The sequence below is a fragment of the Zalophus californianus genome, chromosome 2 (assembly GCF_009762305.2).
Source record: "Zalophus californianus isolate mZalCal1 chromosome 2, mZalCal1.pri.v2, whole genome shotgun sequence".
In the NCBI taxonomy this organism is placed as follows: Eukaryota; Metazoa; Chordata; class Mammalia; order Carnivora; family Otariidae; genus Zalophus; species Zalophus californianus.
This window is the reverse complement of record NC_045596.1, coordinates 44,265,586-44,286,379: the sequence shown is the minus strand read 5'-3', so window position 1 is coordinate 44,286,379 and position 20,794 is coordinate 44,265,586. Positions and strand designations below refer to the sequence as shown.

The following is a 20,794-nucleotide window of genomic DNA, read 5'->3' as shown; positions in this document are numbered from 1 at the left end:
ATCGACCGTCTGGAGGTCCTTGGAGAGTCCAAGAATTGTTAGGCTAGGCATGACAGAGTGACCCAGAAAGGGGGGTAGTTGAGATTTTTGGAAGTAATGATAAGACCTAGAGCAGTCTTTTCAAACTATAGGTTGAGTCCCATCAGTAGGTCATGAAATCAGTTTGGTGGATCAGCTTCTAAATTAGCATTTTAAATCTGGTGACACATTAGAATCACCTAGAGAACCTAAAATTAAACAAACAAAACCAAAATGCTCACACCTAACCCCCAGAGATTCTTATTTGGACTAGTGTAGGGCTCAGAAATCAGTTTTTCATTAAAATTGTCCAGGTAACTCTAATGTGCAGGACTGGTCAATAACCAGTGTTCTAAGAAGATACACAAAAAAGACTGATGATAGAACTAATGGTAGAAAGACAGTAAGTCAGGTGCTAAAATCTTCTAAGAACTGGGAGAGCCTGTTTAATCATTTTGTAGATGGATTTCAAACAAACTTTGACTTCATTTCTTATATTTGAACTACCTAGAAATAAATCAAAGTCAGTTAAAAAAAAAGTACCTGGCACATAAGCACAGCGATTTCTCCATATCCTAACATGATAAAGTTTGATTTGAATTAATTGTACTTAATTTTAGAATTAAGAATATTGCTAAAATCTAAGAAAAAACTATTTGTAAGAAAGAGAAAATAAATTGACCGGAAAGTTTATTGGAAAATCTGTATCAAGCATAATTTAAAATTACTTGAAACAAAAACATCTATAAAAGGTCAGAACATTCGGTATTTTAGGATAAAACTAATTTAGAAAAACTGTAACATGGTTAAGAAAATAACAAAGCTATACATTTTTAAATTATAGAAAACATTAAAAATAAAATATTAACAGTATGTCTTGCTGTTGCTTGGAGGGAAAAGGTGGGGACAGATATTTTTTATTTTATTTACATATATTTATTAAAAGATTTTCCATATGACATTGCAAATAGTCCCATTTCTGTTGTATTTTGCTACATAATACATGAATTCACACAAAGAAGGTGGAACACTTAAAATTACAAACATGGTAGAAAAGTAAACCACATCACAACCAAATACACAGTGAATTATTGCAAAGAGCATAACCCAAATATAAGGCATATTAGTCTTGGAAAAAAAACAGTGCCCACCCCCAGGTACACACAAACACACACACACAAACTCCACTGTAGTAAAGCACAAGAGGAAACAAAACGTATCATAAATAACTGCTCTTCAACTTTCCTATGTTTGTTCTTAAGTTCTTCTTTTTCAATTATAATGAAATCTGCAGAGAACAGAGAATTTTCTTCAAATGTGTATGGTTCAAACACGATTAGTTTTTGTATCTGACATTCTATTTTGTACTTCTGTTCTTCTATTGATGTATGTGTATATCTAAATTCCTTAAAATTACAACTTTGGAAATTAATTGTAAAAAGTTGTTTTCTATTTAACATGCCACAGTTCAGTGTTTACTACTATTCTGCAAGACTCATAAATTACAACACACAGGTTTAGAAGCAAAAATCTGCTATTATTGAATGTATGTTGGCATTTTAACAAAATACTATATTTACTCCATATACTTTTATACTCTGAGATTTTCAATTAATACAGGGAGGAATTTTATTTACTGAAAAAGTGTCCCAAATTTCTGTTCTACTGTCTTACAAAATTCTGAATGCATTTAGTTTGATTTTGATAGAATTTGTATTAAATGAAAAGTCCATGTGATAACCAAAATAATATACTGTATATAATATATAAATGCATCTTTTCCATCACAGTTCTTCGAGTGAGCAATAACAAATTACATATGGTAATCATTATTTTATCAAGACCTCTACTATTTTAAGAATAGACCTGAATATATTATCCTTGATGACAGACAACATACTGGTGAATAATTAATTTTACATTTAGAAGAAAAAAGTTAAGTGAGAGAACAGAGCATCAAAGTTGATAATACTTATGTGAATGCATTAAAGATATGGGTTATAAACACAGGCATGAAAACTAAAACACTCTGTTAGAAGTACTGTAAGAATATTTATATACACATTCATTATGAAAAAGATTATTAAAGCATAATGTGAACAATACATTATATTAATTCACAGTATAAACATACACTTTGAGGAGTAATTTAAGTCAGGAATAGTATAAATACAGATAGAACATTAGTTAGCACTATTAATACATATTTTGTTGTCACATATATAAAATATACACATAGATATGGCTCTTTTAAACCAAATTTTTTACATAAATATTCACTGATTTAAATAAAAGTTGACAGAGGTAGAATTTGTGTCAATGTTCATGATTTTCAGGAACAAGTACTTCAAATATTTCATTACTGTTCTGTCCTTCAAAAAACCCGTATAGCTAACTCGCTGGTAGCCATCATTCTGAAAAAGAGGGGACAGGAAAGATGAGTTAAGAGAAAAATGACAAATAAAATTACTTAGAACATTCACAAAAAACTGAGATTGTTTTCAGTTTTAACTGAAATTGTAGTCTCCAATAAAGCCTTTGCCCATAATCAAGTTATAGTTAATAGCTCAGAAGTACTGCTCTATACTTCAAAAAGATATTCCCCTCAAAGCACCAAAGTACATCAAAGTATATGAGGACTAAATGAATAGTGAAAAGAAAGGGATAACACAGCATGTTAACAGAAAAATCACTCAAAATGAGGAACAATATGACATTTAGGATAATATACAAGTACTGTAAATTGTGTTGTCTGAGTCTTAAAACAGCATAGTATGGATAGTCAAATACTTTTCCAAATTTTTTAACCTTATGTGCTATCTAATCAGCCTCCCAATTAAAACACACACACACACACAAATATGAAAAATTCCACAGTGGAAACACTGAGAAAGTAATCTAAGTAAATCATGGAATATCCATGTGATGAACTGTTACATAATGGTTTTAAAATAGCATTTTTGAAAATACTTTTAATGGTAAGAATAGCTGCTCTCAACAATTTATTGAGGGGGGAAAACCCCAAAGAACAAAACAAAACAAAAAATAGGATAAAAACTATTTCGAGTATGATCTCTATTAGAATTATATGTCTATGAATGTGTGTGTATATTTATTACACATCAAACACAAGAAGGAAGCATATACCAAAATGATAATTGCTAATTTCTCTGGGTTGTAGGATTAAAAGTGATTTTGATTTGTACATCCATCTTCGTAACAGCCAAATGACAGAAGCAACTCAAGTTATCTATCAACTCATGAATGGATAAACAAAACGTGGTGTATCCATACAACAGAATATTGTTCAGCCTCAAAAAAGACAGCAATTCTGACACATGCTCCAACTTGGATGAACCCTGAAAACACTGTAAGTCACAAAAAGAACAAATACTGTATGATTCCAATTATATGAGGTAAACAGAGTAGTCAAATTCATAGAGACAGAAATTTGTAATGGTGGTTGCCAGGAGCTGGGGGGGAGGGAAGGATGGGGAGTTAATGTTTAATGGGTAAAGAGTTTCAGTTGAAGAAGATAAAAAAGTTCTGGAGATGGACAGTGGACATTGTTTTTGCATAATAATGTGAATATACTAATTGCCAGAGAAATGCACACTTAAAAATGGTTAAAATGATACATTTGATGTTATATTTTATCACAATAAAAAAATGTTAAAAAAAGTGATTTTGGTTTCCTTCTTTATATTTTTGTATTTTATGTTTTCTCAGTGAGGATATATTAAACACAGACCTACCATATGACCCAGAAACTCTGTTCTTAGGTACTCCCAAATGATCTGAAAACAGGGACTAAAACAGATACCATACACCATTCATAGCAGCATTATTCACAATAGTAGGAGGTGAAAACAATCCAGGTGTCCATCAACTGATGAGTAGATAAACAAAATGTGGCACAAACACACAAAGGAATATTATTCAACCATAAAAAAGAATCAAGTTCTGACACACGCTACAACATAGATGAACCCTGAAAACATGATCCTAAGTGAAACAAGCCCAACACAAAAGGACAAATATAGTATGATTTCACTTACATGAAAATCCAGAATAGGCAAATTCATAGAAAAGTAGATTACAGAATTCCAGGGCCTAGGGAGGTAAAGTCAGGTGACTGGAGAGTTATTACCTAACGGATACAGAGTTTCTGGTTGGGGTGATGAAAAAGTTTTGGAAATAGTGGTTTTGGCTGTACAATGCCAAATGCTGAAGTTAATGCCACTGAGTTGTACACTTTCAAAATAGTTAAGACGGCAAAATTCACGTTATATATATTTTATCGCAATTAAAAGTTTTGGGATGCCTGGCTGGCTCAGTCGGTGGAACAGGTGACTCTCGATCTCGGGGTTGTGAGTTTGAGCCCCATGTTGGGTGTAGATATTACTTAAAAATAAAAAAATCTTTAAAGCAAAACAAAACAGGGGCGCCTGGGTGGCTCAGTCGTTAAGTGTCTGCCTTTGGCTCAGGTCATGATCCTAGGGTCCTGGGATCGAGCACTGCATGGGGCTCCCTGCTCAGCGGGAAGCCTGCTTGCCCTTTCCCACTCCCCCTGCTTGTGTTCCCTCTCTCGCTGTCTCTCTCTGTCAAAAAATAAATAAAATCTTTAAAAAAAACAAAAACAAAAACTTAAAAAAACTTCTAATTCAGCTTTAGAGACTGCTGAAATCCAGTATGTTCTGTATCAGTGGTTCTTTTTTTTAAAGATTTATTTATTTATTTTGAGAGACTGAGAATGAGAGAGAAAGCACATGAGAGGGAGGAGGGTCAGAGGGAGAAGCAGACTCCCCGCCAAGCAGGGAGCCTGATGCGGGACTCGATCCCGGGACTCCAGGATCATGACCTGAGCCAAAGGCAGTCGCTTAACCGACTGAGCCACCCAGGCGCCCTATATCAGTGGTTCTTAAAGTAGAATCTGGGGATCTCTGGGAGTCCCCAAGACCCTTTTTGGGGGTCTTATAAGGTAAAGCCTACTTTCATAAAACTAAAGAATTATTTGTTTTTTCACTCTACTATCTCATGGGTGTACAGCAGAGTTTTCTAGAGGCCACAGGATGTAAAAGGCCAGGTAGTAAATATTTTAGATTTGTGGGCCACGGGGTCTCCATTAAAACTACTCAATTCAGCCACTGTAGAAAGCAGTCTTACGCAATATGTATACAGGTGTGGCTATGCTCCAATAAAGCTAAATTTACAAAAATAGGCAGTGGAGTACAGTTGGCTCACAGACCTTAGCTTACCAATCCCTGATCTAAAATGTAGCTGTGAATCTAGTATGAGAAAATGTATGCGTCACAGCTGTTACAAGGCTTTATAAGGAGAAGCTGAACCTCCATCTAATCACATTCAAATTAATACAGCAGAGCTTTGAAGTTCTGAGGACACAGTGTTTGCAGCCAGCATGGAGAAGTGGTCTTCAAAGTGAAAAGAGGAAAATACACGTTCTAATCAAACAAACAAACACACACAAAAGCACAGCAATCAGGCATCATTTAAACCTAGGTCTTACAGGGGTGCGTGGGTGGCTCAGTTGTTAAGCATCTGCCTTCAGCTCAGGTCATGATCCCAGGGTCCTGGGATCAAGCCCCACAATGAGCCCCACATTGGGCTCCCCACTCGGCAGGAAGCCTGCTTCTCCCTCTCCCACTCCCTCTGCTTGTGTTCCTGCTCTTGCTATCTCTCTCTCAAACAAATAAATAAAATCTTAAAAAAAAAACAAAACAGGGGCACCTGGGTGGCTCAGTCATTAAGCGTCTGCCTTTGGCTCAGGTCATGATCCCAGGGTCCTAGGATCGAGCCCCACATCGGGCTCCCTGCTCCGCGGGAAGCCTGCTTCTCCCTCTCCCACTCCCGCTGCTTGTGTTCCCTCTCTCGCTGTGTCTCTCTCTGTCAAATAAATAAATAAAATCTTTAAAAAAAAAACAAAAAACCCCAACAAACCTAGGTCCTACAAATACCAATAAACCCTGGGGGCATTGGTATATTAAAGTATAGCACATAATTAACATACATAATGAGGATTCTGAGTCATCGAAGAAATGCTTAATTATCTTCTATATACTTCTATTTAAAAAGACAAAGAAATGCATATTTTTTAAAAAGACTGACTTTACTCTTTTGGTCAGGGAGCTTGCATTTTTCAGTCACCTACCTTTCAAGCCCTGGGTCTGACATACTTCTTTCCCATTCATTCCCATCTCCAGTGAATCAGCACATCCCTTTGGCCCTTCCTCTGTCAAATGTATCCTAGCTCTTTACAACCACTCTGCTATAGCTACTTAAGTTTGAGCATCTGCATGTCCAGTGACCAAACAACCTCAGTCCTGAGTGTATACCCAAAGGAAGTGCACATGTCTGTTCACCTACAGGTACTAGAATGTTCATCATAACTCTGTAAGAGCCCAAACTGTAAATTAGCAAAAGCCCATCAACAATGGAGTGCGTACACACAACGCAGCAACAAGACTGAACAGCCTACAAATACACACAATGGTACGAATGAATCTCACAAATATACTGTGGAAGAAAAGAAGCCAGAAATGTATGATTTCATTTAAAAAATGTCCAAAAACAGGCAAAAGAAATCTATGTTTTTAAAAGACAGGACAGTTACTTCTGGAGCAGGGCTTACGACCAGGAGAGAGCCCGAGAGAGATAGGTTTTGTTTCTTGGTCTGGGTATAGGTTATACATAGGTGTGTTCTATTTGTGAAAACTGAGCTGTATACTAGGATATGGCACTTTTCTGTATATATATTACAATTTGTTTTTTAAAATCTGTCCTACCTTATTCTTAATCTCAGGAACAAACTGAGGGTTGCTGGAGTGGTCGGGGGTGGGAGGGAGGGGGTGGCTGGGTGATAGACATTGGGGAAGATATGTGCTACGGTGAGCGCTGTGAATTGTGTAAGACTGTTGAATCACAGATCTGAAACAAATAACGCAACATATTTTAAGAAAAAAGAAAAAGAAGAAGATAGCAGGAGAGGAAGAATGAAGGGGAGTAAGTCAGAGGGGGAGACGAACCAGGAGAGATGATGGACTCTGAAAAACAAACTGAGGTTTCTAGAGGGGAGGAGGGTAGGGGGATGGGTTAGCCTGGTGATGGGTATTAAAGAGGGCACATTCTGCATGGAGCACTGGGTGTTATGAACAAACAATGAATCATGGAACACTACACCAAAACAAATTATGTAATATATGGTGATTAACATAACAATAAAAAAATTAAAAAAAAAATAAAATCTGTCCTACCTTTCAGTATTATTATACAGATCCTGAACTGAGTATACTGTTCATTTCATACCTCTTTCTGGTCTCCCTCTGATTTCCACCCTCCCCCAATATGACCCAAATATGAAGTTGATCCACCAGGAGCAGTTCTTTCATCTTAATCCCTCCCTTGTATTCATCCTATACACAGAAGGACCTTCAATGGCTCCCCTTGACTCACAGAATCAAGACTACATAGAATCTCTAATTTTGCCTCACATTCAATATGTCCTGTATGTTCCACTCTACCTTCCATGCCTTCTTCCCTCATCATTTTCCAACCTGCCAATCCTGTCAGATTGAGTCTACTGTGCCATATGCATTACTATTTGTACATCTTTGTCTATACTTCTATCACCTATTATTTGTACCTTGAATTTGGCACTTCATCAAATGTGATATCTCATACTGTCATTTAGTGTTCTGTTGTGGATGTCTTCTCTTTTTTAAAATGAGGTATAGGGCGCGTGGGTGGCTCAGTTGGTTAAGCGACTGCCTTCGGCTCAGGTCATGATCTTGGAGTCCCAGGATCGAGTCCCGCGTTGGGCTCCCTGCTCGGCAGGGAGTCTGCTTCTCCCTCTGACCCTCTTCCCTCTCGTGCTCTCTATCTCTCATTCTCTCTCTCTCAAATAAATAAATAAAATCTTAAAAAAAAAATGAGGTATAATTTACATACAATAAAAGAATGAACTAACGTTCAGGTCACTGAGTTTTTACAATCATATATACCCATGTAATCATCACCAAAATACAGAACATTCCATTACCTCACAAAGTTCCCCTGACCACCTTTTCTTTTTTTTTTAAAGATTTATTTATTTGACAGAGAGAGAGAGAGAGAGAGCGAGCGAGAGAGGCAACACAAGCAGGGGGAGTGGGAGAGGGAGAAGCAGGCCTCCTGCTAAGCAGGGCGTCCGATGCGGGGCTCGATCCCAGAACCTTGGGATCATGATCTGAGCCGAAGGCAGACGCTTAACAACTGAGCCACCCAGGCGCCCCTCCTGACCACCTTTGTAGGCAATTTCCCCTCCTCCCATGCGGAAAACTACTTTCTGAATTTTTATAACTACGGATTAATTTTGCTTGTCCTTGGTGTTACATACATACCTTCTGATAATTAACAGTTTATATGTTCAGGAGAATGTAAAGGAGACCTCAGAGTAGAACAAAGGGGTGGTGTGGGAAGACCATGGCGACGCATCTCTTGGATTGCTCGTTCTCTGTCAGTAAAGAACAAATAAGAGATTATACCAAAAAGTGGAATACAAATATAAGCTGCTGTAATTGTTACTGGGTGATTAAATAACTTCTCAATTAATTAATGTGTATTTCTACTAAATTTAAATCCTATGTCCTTATATAATTTTTAAGTACTGAATAAAAGATTCCAATTAAAGGAATATGTACCATAAGAGGTTGTTCAAAGCCTCCCTGAATAGAGATTTTCAAAGTTGGCTGGCTCCCTCCTCTACCCCACCCCGCTTCCTTTCCCACCTCCTCTTGCACATAAACCTAGCCTCCTTCCTAACAACTCCCAAACATCAGAAGTGAAATCACTATGTTCTCTGTTATGGTCTCCTTCCCTGTGTCTGAGTTGGCCCCACAAAGAATGGTGACTGTGTTGCTACCTCTTTTGTGGGCTATTCTGTCTCTGGCCTAGACTTTCTGCCTTATGTTCTTCAGTGTCCAGGATTTCTACCCAGTTGGGTGTTTCACAAACTTTTTTTCATTATTACCCCCTAAAGAAACTTTTTAAGATATTCCCTCCTCCCAAATTAGCTACCTCTCCCCATGAAATTTTAATACATAGATATGCTATTTATGTACTGAAGCCCTTTAGAGGGCTATAAATCATTGTAATACCTAAAGTTTTTTTTTTTTTTTTTTTGCCACTCTCTATTCCCCCAAGAACCAATATTGTTCCCTGGGTGGTGTAAGAATGTATAATCTAGTTGGATGGTAAGGAAAAGGAGACGTGGTCATGCCAGCCAAGGTTTCTTTGGGGACCAGGGGCAATGGAAAAAGAATTAATGGGGTTAACGGTCTTATAACCCTAGGCAAAAGAGGGCTTGATTTAGGGCCCTTGGATTTAAGAGAATTTAAATCATCATTAGGAAATGGACATCATCATGTATGTACAGTTTAGCACACTGAGAAACTAAATCTTCCCAATTACGAGAAATTAGTAACACTGCTTTTATGACACTGATGCATTTCTTCATTACTCAGGTTTCATTTCTCTTTAAAATCACAGATATTTCCTAGCAAATTCTGTCTATACTCCAAATAGCATATCACTCAAAGTTCTGATGCCAATGGATAATAAAGAACTCAAAAAATTGACCTGATAAGCAATTTTACCAACTATTTGAGAATGAAATCTCAGGAATGTTGATGTCTATGGTATTAACATAGCAAGAAAGAGTAATGGAGGGGCGCCTGGGTGGCTCAGACATTAAGCATCTGCCTTCAGCTCAGGTCATGATCCCAGGGTCCTAGGATCGAGTCACGCATTGGGATCCTTATTCCGCGGGAAGCCTGCTTCTCCTTCCCCAATACCCCCTGCTTGTGTTCCCTCTCTCGCTGTGTCTCTCTCTGTCAAATAAATAAATAAAATCTTAGGAAAAAAAAAGGAATGGAAGAAAAGTAACTTAAGTGATTTGCAAACTAGATTTTGATTTTAGCTGTGAAAGCAGGTCTCATTTCTCTTTGTAACACTTGGGGATTCAAATTCTCAATGTAACAAAGCAAATGAACTGAAATATAAGTGAGTATGAAAATTACTAAGCTATAGGGAATATACTGTATATAAGAGCATGGGATATAAAATTAGATCTGCCTTTCCTTCATTTTAATTAGTTATAATTAATTAATTTTTAAGTAGGCTCCATGTCCAGCATGGAGCCCAATGCAGGGTTTGAACTCGTAACACTGAGATCAAGAATCTGAGCTGAGATCAAGAGTCAGATGCTTAACCGATCGAGCCACCCAGGCGCCCATTTAATTTGTATTTATTTTTTAAATTCAAGTATAATTAACATACATATGTTAGTTTCAGGTGTACAAGATATACCTTGATTTTAGTTTTGGCTCTACCATTTACTATTTATGTGACTTTGGTTTCCTCTAACATAGGCATAATAATAGATTACTGGTATATGGTATCTGGCACATATTTATCAATTTTTTTTTTTTAAGATTTTATTTACTTATTTGTCAGAGAGAGAGCACAAGCAGGGGGAGTGGCAGGCAGAGGGAGAAGCAGGCTCCCCGCTGAGCATGGAGCCCAATGTGGGACTCGATCCCAGGACCCTGGGATCATGACCTGACTGAATCACTCAGGAGCCCTTATCAGTTGTTCTTATGATTATCATCCCTTTTGTTGATGATCTACATTTAGAGTTTCCTATTGGACCACATTGTTTTGGGTTCTTGTAGAGTCCTTGCTACCTTGCTGATTCCCTATCTATACTCTTTCAAATAATGCCCTGAGAAATGCTACAGAAAACATTGAGACAATACTTGCTACTTTATTTACTATAAGGATATTATCTTCCACAACACTTGTTGCCTTTTTAGGAAGAAGTATCAGAAGAAATTTACTTTTGTATAGATGCTAAAAGGAAGTTGTCTCTTTTTAAGCTATATTAAATCCTTTTTGAAATAGGATAGGGAATAAATAAAAACACTGTCCAGTGCTAAGAATTTTTCTTACCGTTCGTATCTTTCAGTTGAAATCTGCCTTTTCAGAGCGTCGTGATCGGTTTGTAATTGTGTCACTTTAGCCCGAAGCATGGTGTTTTCCCGGCCTTGACTAGTTCTTAAAAACACATTTTAAAAATCAAAGAAATAAGTAACAAATATGCTGTTTTGTAATCAAGTACTATGGATTTTTGTTTTTGTTATTAATAAATACAAATGGAGGTGATACTTCAGGACAAAAAAAGAAAAGAACAAGACTTTTTAACACAAATTTTCTCAACTTCAGGAGCTTATTTTCTTCAGGGGCTTCTATCACTAAGTTTTCCTTTTCATTCATTCATTCATCTTATTTCTTTAACAAACATTTAAACTGAGCTTCCAGTATGTGCTGGGCACTGCAGCAATGGTGGAAATATAAATTTGAACAAGACATGAATTATAACATCAAGATGTAAAGTATCTTTGTTGACTCTTTCTTGACTCCTGCCTCAGAAAGAGAAATATTTTTTTCTTTTCTTTTTTTTTTTAAGATTTTATTTATTTGACAGAGAGAGAAAGAGCGCACAAGCAGGCGGAGTGGCAGACAGGGGGAGAAACAGGCTCCCTGCCCAAAAGAGAGCCTGATGTGGGGTTCGATCCCAGGACCCTAGGATCATGACCTGAGCCATGCTTAACCGACTGAGCCACCCAGGTGCCCCGAAAGAGAAATATTTCTTAACTTCTTCTAAAACTGTTCCGCTTGTACTATCTACTCTGGGTTTCTTCCCCTCTTCCATCAAGTATGTCCAAACCTGTCCATCTAAAAGACTGTCCATCTAAAAGACTATCATCAATCTCCTAAAAGGTAATATCACACAGTCTTTTTGAAGTCTTTTTCCTAGTCCACAGCAAGAGACACAGACAGCTCTCCCCATCCTGAAATGCTCTCTCCTTTGCTGACTCCTCTTTGTTCCTCAAATTTAGACATTTTTCTAAAGTTCATTCATTCAATTTCATGGGTGCCATCTCTATGGTGAAGATAGACAAATCTACATTTCCAAACACAATGTCTCTCCTGAACTAAACCCCTGAATTCCAAAAGCAGCCACCACGTAAGTAAGATATTTTGGTTTTGTACCACATTACACACTCCCCTCCCCCTCTCCCACCAAAAATTGAAAAATTATTTTTGACAAGCTGTTTTCTTTACATAGGTTGATTTATGGCACTTACAATTTGCTTTCTGAAAGGGTTAACTTCTCTTTAAGTAGCTGAATTTCTGTATCCTTCTCGTGGGATGTTAAATGAGAATGAAATTCCTTATCTCTATTTGTAGCCAACAATGATTCAAGGTTTTTAATTGTATGTCTCTCACTTGACAGTTGTTTTTTTAACAGTTCTGCTTCTGATTTTGTATTTTCTAATTCCGCCATGACCTACAGGGAAAACAAAGGAAGATTACTTCAGTAGAATTTTAGACTTGTTCTGAAAAATTACTTGCAGAGCTATATACCCATCAGTTATTTATTTTGGGTACCAGTTAAAGATTTTAGAACCATTTTTTTAAGTGTAAGAAAATCATCTTATTTTCAAAATAATTTTTGCTATTTTCAGTAAGGGCTTATTTGCTACAATACCTACTCCAGCCCTCAAATAGTTTTCATTCACACTACCTTGTCAAGAGACGGTCATTAACATAAAATCCTAAAATGTGGCCAATCTTATCAGCAAGGAAGCCCTTCTGATCTATTTCGTGTCCTCTGACAACTGAGCTTCTCAGTACCCGAAAATAAACATCCTACTAAATGAATGAAAACTGAAAACACCTATGTTTGAAAACACACACTGGGTTGTTTAAAGTAATGCCTCAGTTTGAGAATGGGAAGTTCCAGCTAACTAGACTTTTAAAATTAACTAAGATTTAAATGTCTTGGGATTTTTTTTTAAGATTTTATTGATTTATTTGAGATACAGCATGTGAGGAGGTGGGGGCAAAGGGAGAGGGAGAAGCAGACTCCCCGCTGAGCAGGAAGCCAACTTGGGGCTTGATCCCAGGACCCGGAGATCATGACCTGAGCCGAAGGCAGTTGCTTAACCAACTCAGCCTCCCAGGTGCCCCAAAATGTCTTGGGATTTTTATCAGAAAAACTACTCCATTATGAAGTAATAAACAGCTCAATCCATCATTTAAATCTTACCTTCAAACAGAGAAAAGAAATGTACTGGGATAGGCTCCTATTCTATAATAAGAAGACTCCTATTTTCCTAAATACCCATCTACTCCAAAATGGAGAGCACCTCATTTCATCACGATGTTTGCCAGAAAAATCCTGGCAAAGAATCTAGTTGTCAAAATCCTGTAGTCAAAAGTAACTCCTTAAAGGGGAACAAAAAGGGGCAGTGCATGATAAAGTAAAACAATGAGGGGAGGGCTTAATAAAACAATGTGCTACAAAACAAAATCTTTTCAGTTCTTACCCTCTCTAACTCCAGGCTTTTGGAATTCAGTTGCTGGGTCATGATATCTTTGCCTGAATCAAGCTTAATGCAAAGTTCTCTAAGAGACGACAGATCATTCAACACCACCGCTTTTGCATCTTCTTGATGTCTCAGTTCTTCTTCTAATCTAGACATGGCTTTTGCCATTGATGAGATCTGAGATTCATAAGCATGATGTGCATTTATGTGCTGAAAGTAGAAAAAGAAACCGACAAAAAGTTGAAATAACCCAATAATTTTAAAGGCTTGAGTCTGTGCAGCCACGACCTCCCTTTATGCAAATATGAGAGCCAATTTTTGCATATTTCAAGATACTCTCAGGAAGCTGCCTGCTATTTAAAGGTGGCCTATTATGCTTAACCAAATGAACTGTATATAATTATTAATCACAGTACCTAAGTACCTCATGTATATATTTGGAAGATGCAAAGATGAAAATGATTGTTTTAGGGTGAACAAGAGGGATCTTTGAAGTTAGGTTAAATTTTATCTTTATAAATTGTTATAATACCCTCTCAAGAAAAAGTAACATATATAATCACTCCTTAGCTGTCTTTAAATTTTAAATTTCAAAATGGAGTTTGCTTTAAAACGAAATACGTGAAGTTGTATTTAAATTTAATTTAACCTAATAGTAATAAACAACTTTATAAGACTTTAATAACTGAAATAATAAAGTTTGAAATACTGATACAGATCTTTTTCTAGAATAGTCCACATTTTAAGTTTCTCAATTTAAATTGAGTGATAAATACAAGCTGATATAAACTCTACTCTAGAGGTTTTTTTTTTTTTAATATTTTATTTATTTATTTATTTGACAGAGAGAGACATCGAGAGAGGGAACACAAGCAGGGGCAGAGAGAGAGGGAGAAGCAGGCTTCCTGCTGAGCAGGGAGCCTGATGCAGGGCTCGATCCCAGGGCCCTGGGATCATGACCTGAGCCGAAGGCAGACGCTTAACGACTGAGCCACCCAGGTGCCCCTCTACTCTAGAGTTTAATAAGACTTCCATACTTGAAAAATAAAATTATTTTAATAAGTAATAATGAAATAAGTTGACATTAAAAATCTAACTGTGCTGTGAAGATTTAATAAATTTCAACAGTTACATAAAAGTAAATATTTGGATTTTCCAAGTTAATGAATTTAAAATCAAAGTTCCCTAAACCTAAATATGTAAAAGCAATTTTATATACCACATAAAAACATAAACAATGACATAGAACAAAAAATTAAAGAACAGTTTCTTCTGAGAATTTTTCTGAAGGTTGAAAGCATTCCTTCAGTTACTATACTCTTAATAAGAAAACTCAGAGAGATAGGATAGTTTCCTAGCACTGCTGCAACCAATCCCTGCAAATTACTGGGTGGTTTTAAACAACAGAAATTTCTTGTCACAATTCTGGAGGTTACAAGTCTGAAATTTAGACGTTAGCAGAGCTGGCTTCTTCTGGAGGTTCTAAGAGAGAATCTATTCCATGCCTCTCCCCCAACTTCTGGTGGCTGCTAGCAATCCTTAGTGTTCCTTGCCTTGTAGACACTTCACTCCAGTCTCTGCCTCTGTCTTCATCTGGTGTTCTCCCTTGCATCTTCTGTTCCAGATTGTTCCAGTCGTTGGATTACGGCCTGCCCTGGTCCAGTATGACCACATCTTACCTTGATTATAATTGCAAAAACCTTATTTCCGAAAAAGGCCACATTCACAGGTGCTGGGGGTTAGGATTTCAACATAACTTAAGGCCCATAATTCTGTCCACCCTTTAGCTCCCCAAAATTCATGTCCTTCCTTTGTGCAAAATATAGTCACTCCATGCCAAAATCCTAGCATCAATTCTAAGTCCAAAATCTCATCTAAGCATCATCTAAATCAGATATAGGTAAGACTCTGAGTATGGTCCATCCAGGGGCAAAACTACTCTCCTTCCCGAGATCTGTGACACTGCTAAACAAGTTATTTGCTTCCAAAAACAATAGCGAAACAAGCACAGAATAGACATGCCCACTCTGAAAGCGGGAAAAGAGAAGGAATGAAAGGGTTACTAGTCCAAAGTAAGTCTGCAACCAAGCAAGGAAAATTCCATTCAGTTTTAAGGCCTAAGAATAATTATCTGTGCCCTGATGGTCTGTCTTCTGGGCCTGCTAGGGTGGTCCCACCTTCTCAACCCTCAGCTACAGCCCCACCCTCCTGGCCCTCAGGGGCAGTGGCCTTGCACTCTGGAACCAAGAAGGCAATATCCCCTGGGCCTGTGGTGACAACAGCAGCCCTGTCAGCCTTTGAGCTACCTAGAGCCACTCTTCCTTTTTCTCTAAGGAGAACTGGTATTTTTAGTCAAGTAACTCTACTAGCCTGTTTTCTGCTGGTAGGATCCCAGATGTTCAACAGCCTTCCTTCGTTTCACCTTGTTTCTGTCCCTGTCAGTACAAGCTGGCAGTATTCTCCTGAGATGACTGACTGGCCACGTGAGTCACAGACATAATCTGTTCACAGAGGGGCTGTGGAGCCACACACTTGGCCCTGTCTCCAGAGCACACTGTCTGGATAGGCTAAGAATTTTCCAAATCACCAAGACCTGGTTCCATTTTTCCTCCTGAATTTTAAGTCTAGTATACTTAACATACAGTGTTATATTAGCTCCAGGTGTACAATATAGTGACCCAACAACTCTGTACATTACTCAGTGCTCTCCATGGTATGTGTCCTCTGAGTCCCCTTCACCTGTTTCACCCCTCCCCCCACCCACCTCCCCTCTGGTGACCAGCAGCTTGTTCTCTAGAGTTAAGAGTCTGTTTTCTTGTTTGTCTCTTTTTTTCTTTGTTCATTTGTTTTGTTTCTTAAATTCCATATATGCGTGAGATCATATGGTATTTGTCTTTCTCATTTTGCTTAGCATTATACCCTCTAGATCCATCCATGTTGTTGTAAATGGCAAGAATGAAAAGATTTGTTCTTTGTTATGGCTGAGTAATATTTCATTGTGAGTGCAAGCGTGTATACACACACACACACACACACACACACACACACATTGCATATATATGTATATACACACACCAGATCTGCTCCTCCCCAGATGTGCTCGCTCTCTCTCTCAAATAAATAAAATTTAAAAAAATCCAAAAAAAAAAAGAAGTTCTACTTTCCTTCCAAGAGTAGAACATAATTAATTCAGCTGAGTTCTCTGCCATTTTATAACAAGGATCACCTTTCTTTCAGTGTCCAATAACATGTTCCTCAATTGCATCTGAGACCTCACTAGAAGAAACATTAAGATTCTGGAAAAATTCTGTTCTTGACAATTTATGTATTTTGTAAATAACAGAAGTTTTGTCAGTAGCTCTTCTTTCTTTTTCTGAGCCCTTACTAGAATCCCCTCTATCATATGCATCTTTCTACCAACAAGTTTTTCAAAGCAATCTAGGCTTTTTCGATCAAGCACCTCAAAATTCTTTCGGCCTGTATCCATTACCAAATTCCAAAGCCACTTTCATATTTTTACGTTTGTTATAGTTTTCCTTAAGGAAAAAAGTATGGCTGGGGTGCCTCGGTGGCTCAGTCAGTTAAGCGGCTGCCTTCGGCTTAGGTCATGATCCCAGGGTGCTGGGATCGAGCCCTGCACTGGGCTCCATGCTCAGCGGGAAGCCTGCTTCTCCCTCTCCCATTCCCCCTACTTGTGTTCCCTATCTCACTGTCTCTCTCTCTCTGTCATATAAATAAATAAAATCTTAAAAAAAAAAAAAAGGAAAAAAGTATGGCAATTCTTGAAAAAAAAATCAAACATAAGAAGTTCCACTTCCAGGTATATCCTAAATAACTGAAAGCAAGAACTTGAATAGATATTGTACATTCATGTTCGTAGCAGCATTATTCCTGGTAGCCACAGATGAAAACAAATGAAATGTCCACTGACAGATGAATGGATAAAGAAAGTGTGAGATATATACACAATGAAATATTATTCAGCCTTAAAAAGAAATGAAATTTGGACACATGCTACAACATACATGAACCTTGAGGTTAACTGAACCTTAAGCCTAAGTGAAATAAGCCAGTCACAGAAAGACAAATATTGTATGGTTCCACTTATATGAGGTACAAAGAATAGTCAGATTCAGAGAGAAAAAGTAGGATGCTGGTTGCCAGGGGCTGAGATGGGGAGGGAAGGCGGGGTGGGAGTGAGCAATGGGGAGGAATGAGGAGTCAGTGTTTAATGGGTACAGAGTTTCAGTTAGGAAGATGAAACCGTTCTGGCACTGGTGGTGACAGTGGTATAACAATGTGAAGTTACAACTGCCAAAGAACTGTACTCTTAAAAACAGTTCAAAAGGTAAGTCTGATGTTATGCATATTTTACTACAATTTAAAAAAAAAAGTAATGGGGCTCCTAAGCAAATTATCAGAATTGATAAAAGATTACATTGAACTTGACGTTATCAATGCTTAAATCTCACTTCAATAAAGTATCTTTGAATGCTATTGTTTTACTAAATAATGTCATCACAAGATAAATGAATATATTACCTCCTGAATTTCTTTTTCTAATAGCTCCACCCTTTCTCGAAGGTGTCTCCTCTCTGTGTCAATAGAAAGAAGTTCCAGTCGAACTGAGCTGCTTTCTCCCTCAGCTTGATGGGCTTTGACCTCCCAGTCTTCAGCGCGGTTATGAAGCATCTGAAATCTATCTAACAAATCTTGATTTTCTTTTTCCTGGTTTTAAGCAAAATTAAATTGTTTCTAAATTAGTAACTGTCACCCACTGGAATACTCATATCATAAACATATATAGACACTGGGATTTTTGTTTTAATTAGGAAGCATACACTATTAGACAGCATACTAAGTAAGATCTAGGGGGAAATATAAAAATACAGTAGGCAAGATCTCCACTCTCATATCTTAATATCTGAGAGGAGACAGAAAAAATAAATATATAAATGAGGAGACAGAATAAATACACATGAAAATATTTTTTAGATAGCAGTCTTAAATCCAACCTAAATAATGTTTTTTTACCTTAGCAGCCATTAAGCTCTCCCATCGCGACACCTCAGTTATGTAATTATGAACTCTACTCTTCATTTCTTCTTTTTCTTGCACTGCTGCTTCCAATTCCAGTGAGATTTCCTATAAACCAGAAAATTGAAGACAGATAGCTCTACAATGAATGTGGCACCTAATGAATTATATTTATATTCAAATAGCTCCTTCTGAATTGGAATAAGAGTAGGAAAAAGGAAAACTGTTCCTAAGGGTTATTTTCACATGTTTTTCCTGACCTTGACTTTTTAACCAAATATTACCACCCATCGCACACAGCAGTCTTGACCATGTACCTGGCATTCATCGCCCACAGCAGTCTTGACCATGTGTCTGGCATTTGTATTATGGGGCTAGCTATGCTCATGGGTTGACGTTTTTTAAAATTCATGTATCAGCAGTATGCTGTATACTGAACACTAAAAGTAATTTTTAAAAAATTTAAAATATTTAAAACAGGAAAATCATTCATCTTCTTGGTGTAATCCTTTAATAAACCAGCACAAGCAAAACTAATACTTTTCAGCATCTGCCATTCTAAAATAGTCATTAATTTACTTATAGGTATATCTCTAAGCTGCTGGCAGGAAGTATGAAAAATTAAAATCTATCCTGGGTCTTTAAAACACAGCACTTTGTCCCTGGAGTGATGCTGAGGGTGCCAATGGTATCAAAGTGGTACCACAGGGTGCCACAGAGAAAACCAGGCTCTCAGCTTTAGGACTCCCTGTAACAAAGACCAAAATGGTAAGGAGACCACAGTTGCATCAGTTAGACACCCTGTGATAGACAGCAGCGTTCTAAACCACATTTTTTAAATACTCTTATAAATTCCATTCTCCTCAAAGAATTATGTTGTTGATATTTAGATCATTAATATGTTTAAAAAACATATTTAGAGCTTTAAAATTTAGCAAAGAATGAATATGCTATAAAACAATCAAAGTTTATGCATTGAGCTCATACCTGGTTTTCTCTTGCCATTGTAGCCAGATCATCTTGTAATCTTCTGTTTTCCTTAAAAGACATTTCTTTAGATTTTCCTACCTCATCAAGTTCTTTGTGAGCTGCATCAAGCTGGCGCCGGAGGCTGCTTATTTCTCGGTCCCGATTAGTCAACGTTTCCTTTAGCTGGCTGTTAACACGAGGGATGTGGAAATAATAAAGAAAGCTTTTTGGAATACTGTAAATCATTTAAAAAACTGTTGTACTCTGCATTAGGTATACTAAGAATACAAGAAACTACACTACCTTAAGATACTGATTAGGTAAAGCAGATATTTTAGATCTCTACCAAACATTATTTAGAAACAGTCATAAAATAAATTTATAATTCCAAAAGTCAGTCAAGTAAAAGTAGAGGACTTTCTTTTTTTTTTTTTTCTTTTTAAATAGAGGGCTTTCAAATGTTAGGAGCAAAACATAATAGATTGAATTGGCAAATGTTATTTAAGTCCCCACTAGTATGAAATGTGTAAGGTATATAAAATAATAATTAGTGACTTTTGTCTTAAGTAGAGACGAGACATAAAATGTAAAATTTTGTAACTGTTCAAGATAGGTTTTGATGTAGAACAAATTCCAGACTGGCTACTAAAGTAATCTAAGTTTTAATGATTAGGGTCTGAACAGAGTAATTATAGTAGAAATAAAAAGCAAATAGGTATGTAAAAGAATCATGAATCAGACATAACTGTTGAGATGTTGATGATGGAGGAGGGGAGCAAGTTCAAGAGGACGGCATGTTCATGTAACAGATTCAGATGCTGTCACAGGCAAAACTGGACAAGGAAATTCTCCTATTGTCAAATTGCTACTTAAAGACGTAAACTGCACTTACTGAAAATTTCTTTAAAAAGCTGGATGCCATTTCATTGATTACTTACTTCATAGAAGATTCATACTCTGAGACTGTCTTCTTCATCTGAGCAATAACTTTTTCCTACAGAAATTGTGAAAATATACGATTCTAAAACAGTCATATAAAAATGTCTTTACTTGAATTTATAATTTATCACATTTATATAAATTACGCTGTAAAAGAAAGTTTCAAAGTAAACATTTCTATGTCCCAACTGTACTTCATGTATTGGCATGTTTCTACCCACTCTAAGAATGTGAATTGTTTCCTTGAGTCTGCTATAATCACATCTGATAAAATTACATTCTATAAATAGAATTTTTTTTTCAGAGAGAAAGTGCATGCACCTATGAGAGCTGGGGATCAGGGGCAGAGGGAGAAAGAGACTATCAAGCACAGTCCACACCCA

General features: G+C 37.1%; 1 protein-coding gene across 2 annotated transcripts in view; it reads right to left on the bottom strand.

Annotated features, from left to right (window-relative positions):
* Nucleotides 1-705: 705 nt before the first annotated feature.
* CEP135 (centrosomal protein 135) overlaps nt 706-20,794 on the bottom strand; it is a 76,657-nt gene continuing 56,568 nt past the window's right edge. For both annotated transcript variants that reach the window (XM_027600429.2, XM_027600430.1), the window contains exons 18-26: nt 20,411-20,466; nt 19,491-19,659; nt 18,501-18,611; nt 18,009-18,194; nt 13,467-13,676; nt 12,222-12,424; nt 11,023-11,127; nt 8,415-8,527; nt 706-2,432 (exon numbers count right to left, since the gene is read on the bottom strand). In XM_027600429.2, coding sequence (XP_027456230.1) covers nt 8,425-8,527; nt 11,023-11,127; nt 12,222-12,424; nt 13,467-13,676; nt 18,009-18,194; nt 18,501-18,611; nt 19,491-19,659; nt 20,411-20,466 — 1,143 coding nt within the window. In that variant the 3' untranslated portion in view covers nt 706-2,432; nt 8,415-8,424. The remainder of the gene's footprint in view (nt 2,433-8,414; nt 8,528-11,022; nt 11,128-12,221; nt 12,425-13,466; nt 13,677-18,008; nt 18,195-18,500; nt 18,612-19,490; nt 19,660-20,410; nt 20,467-20,794) is intronic.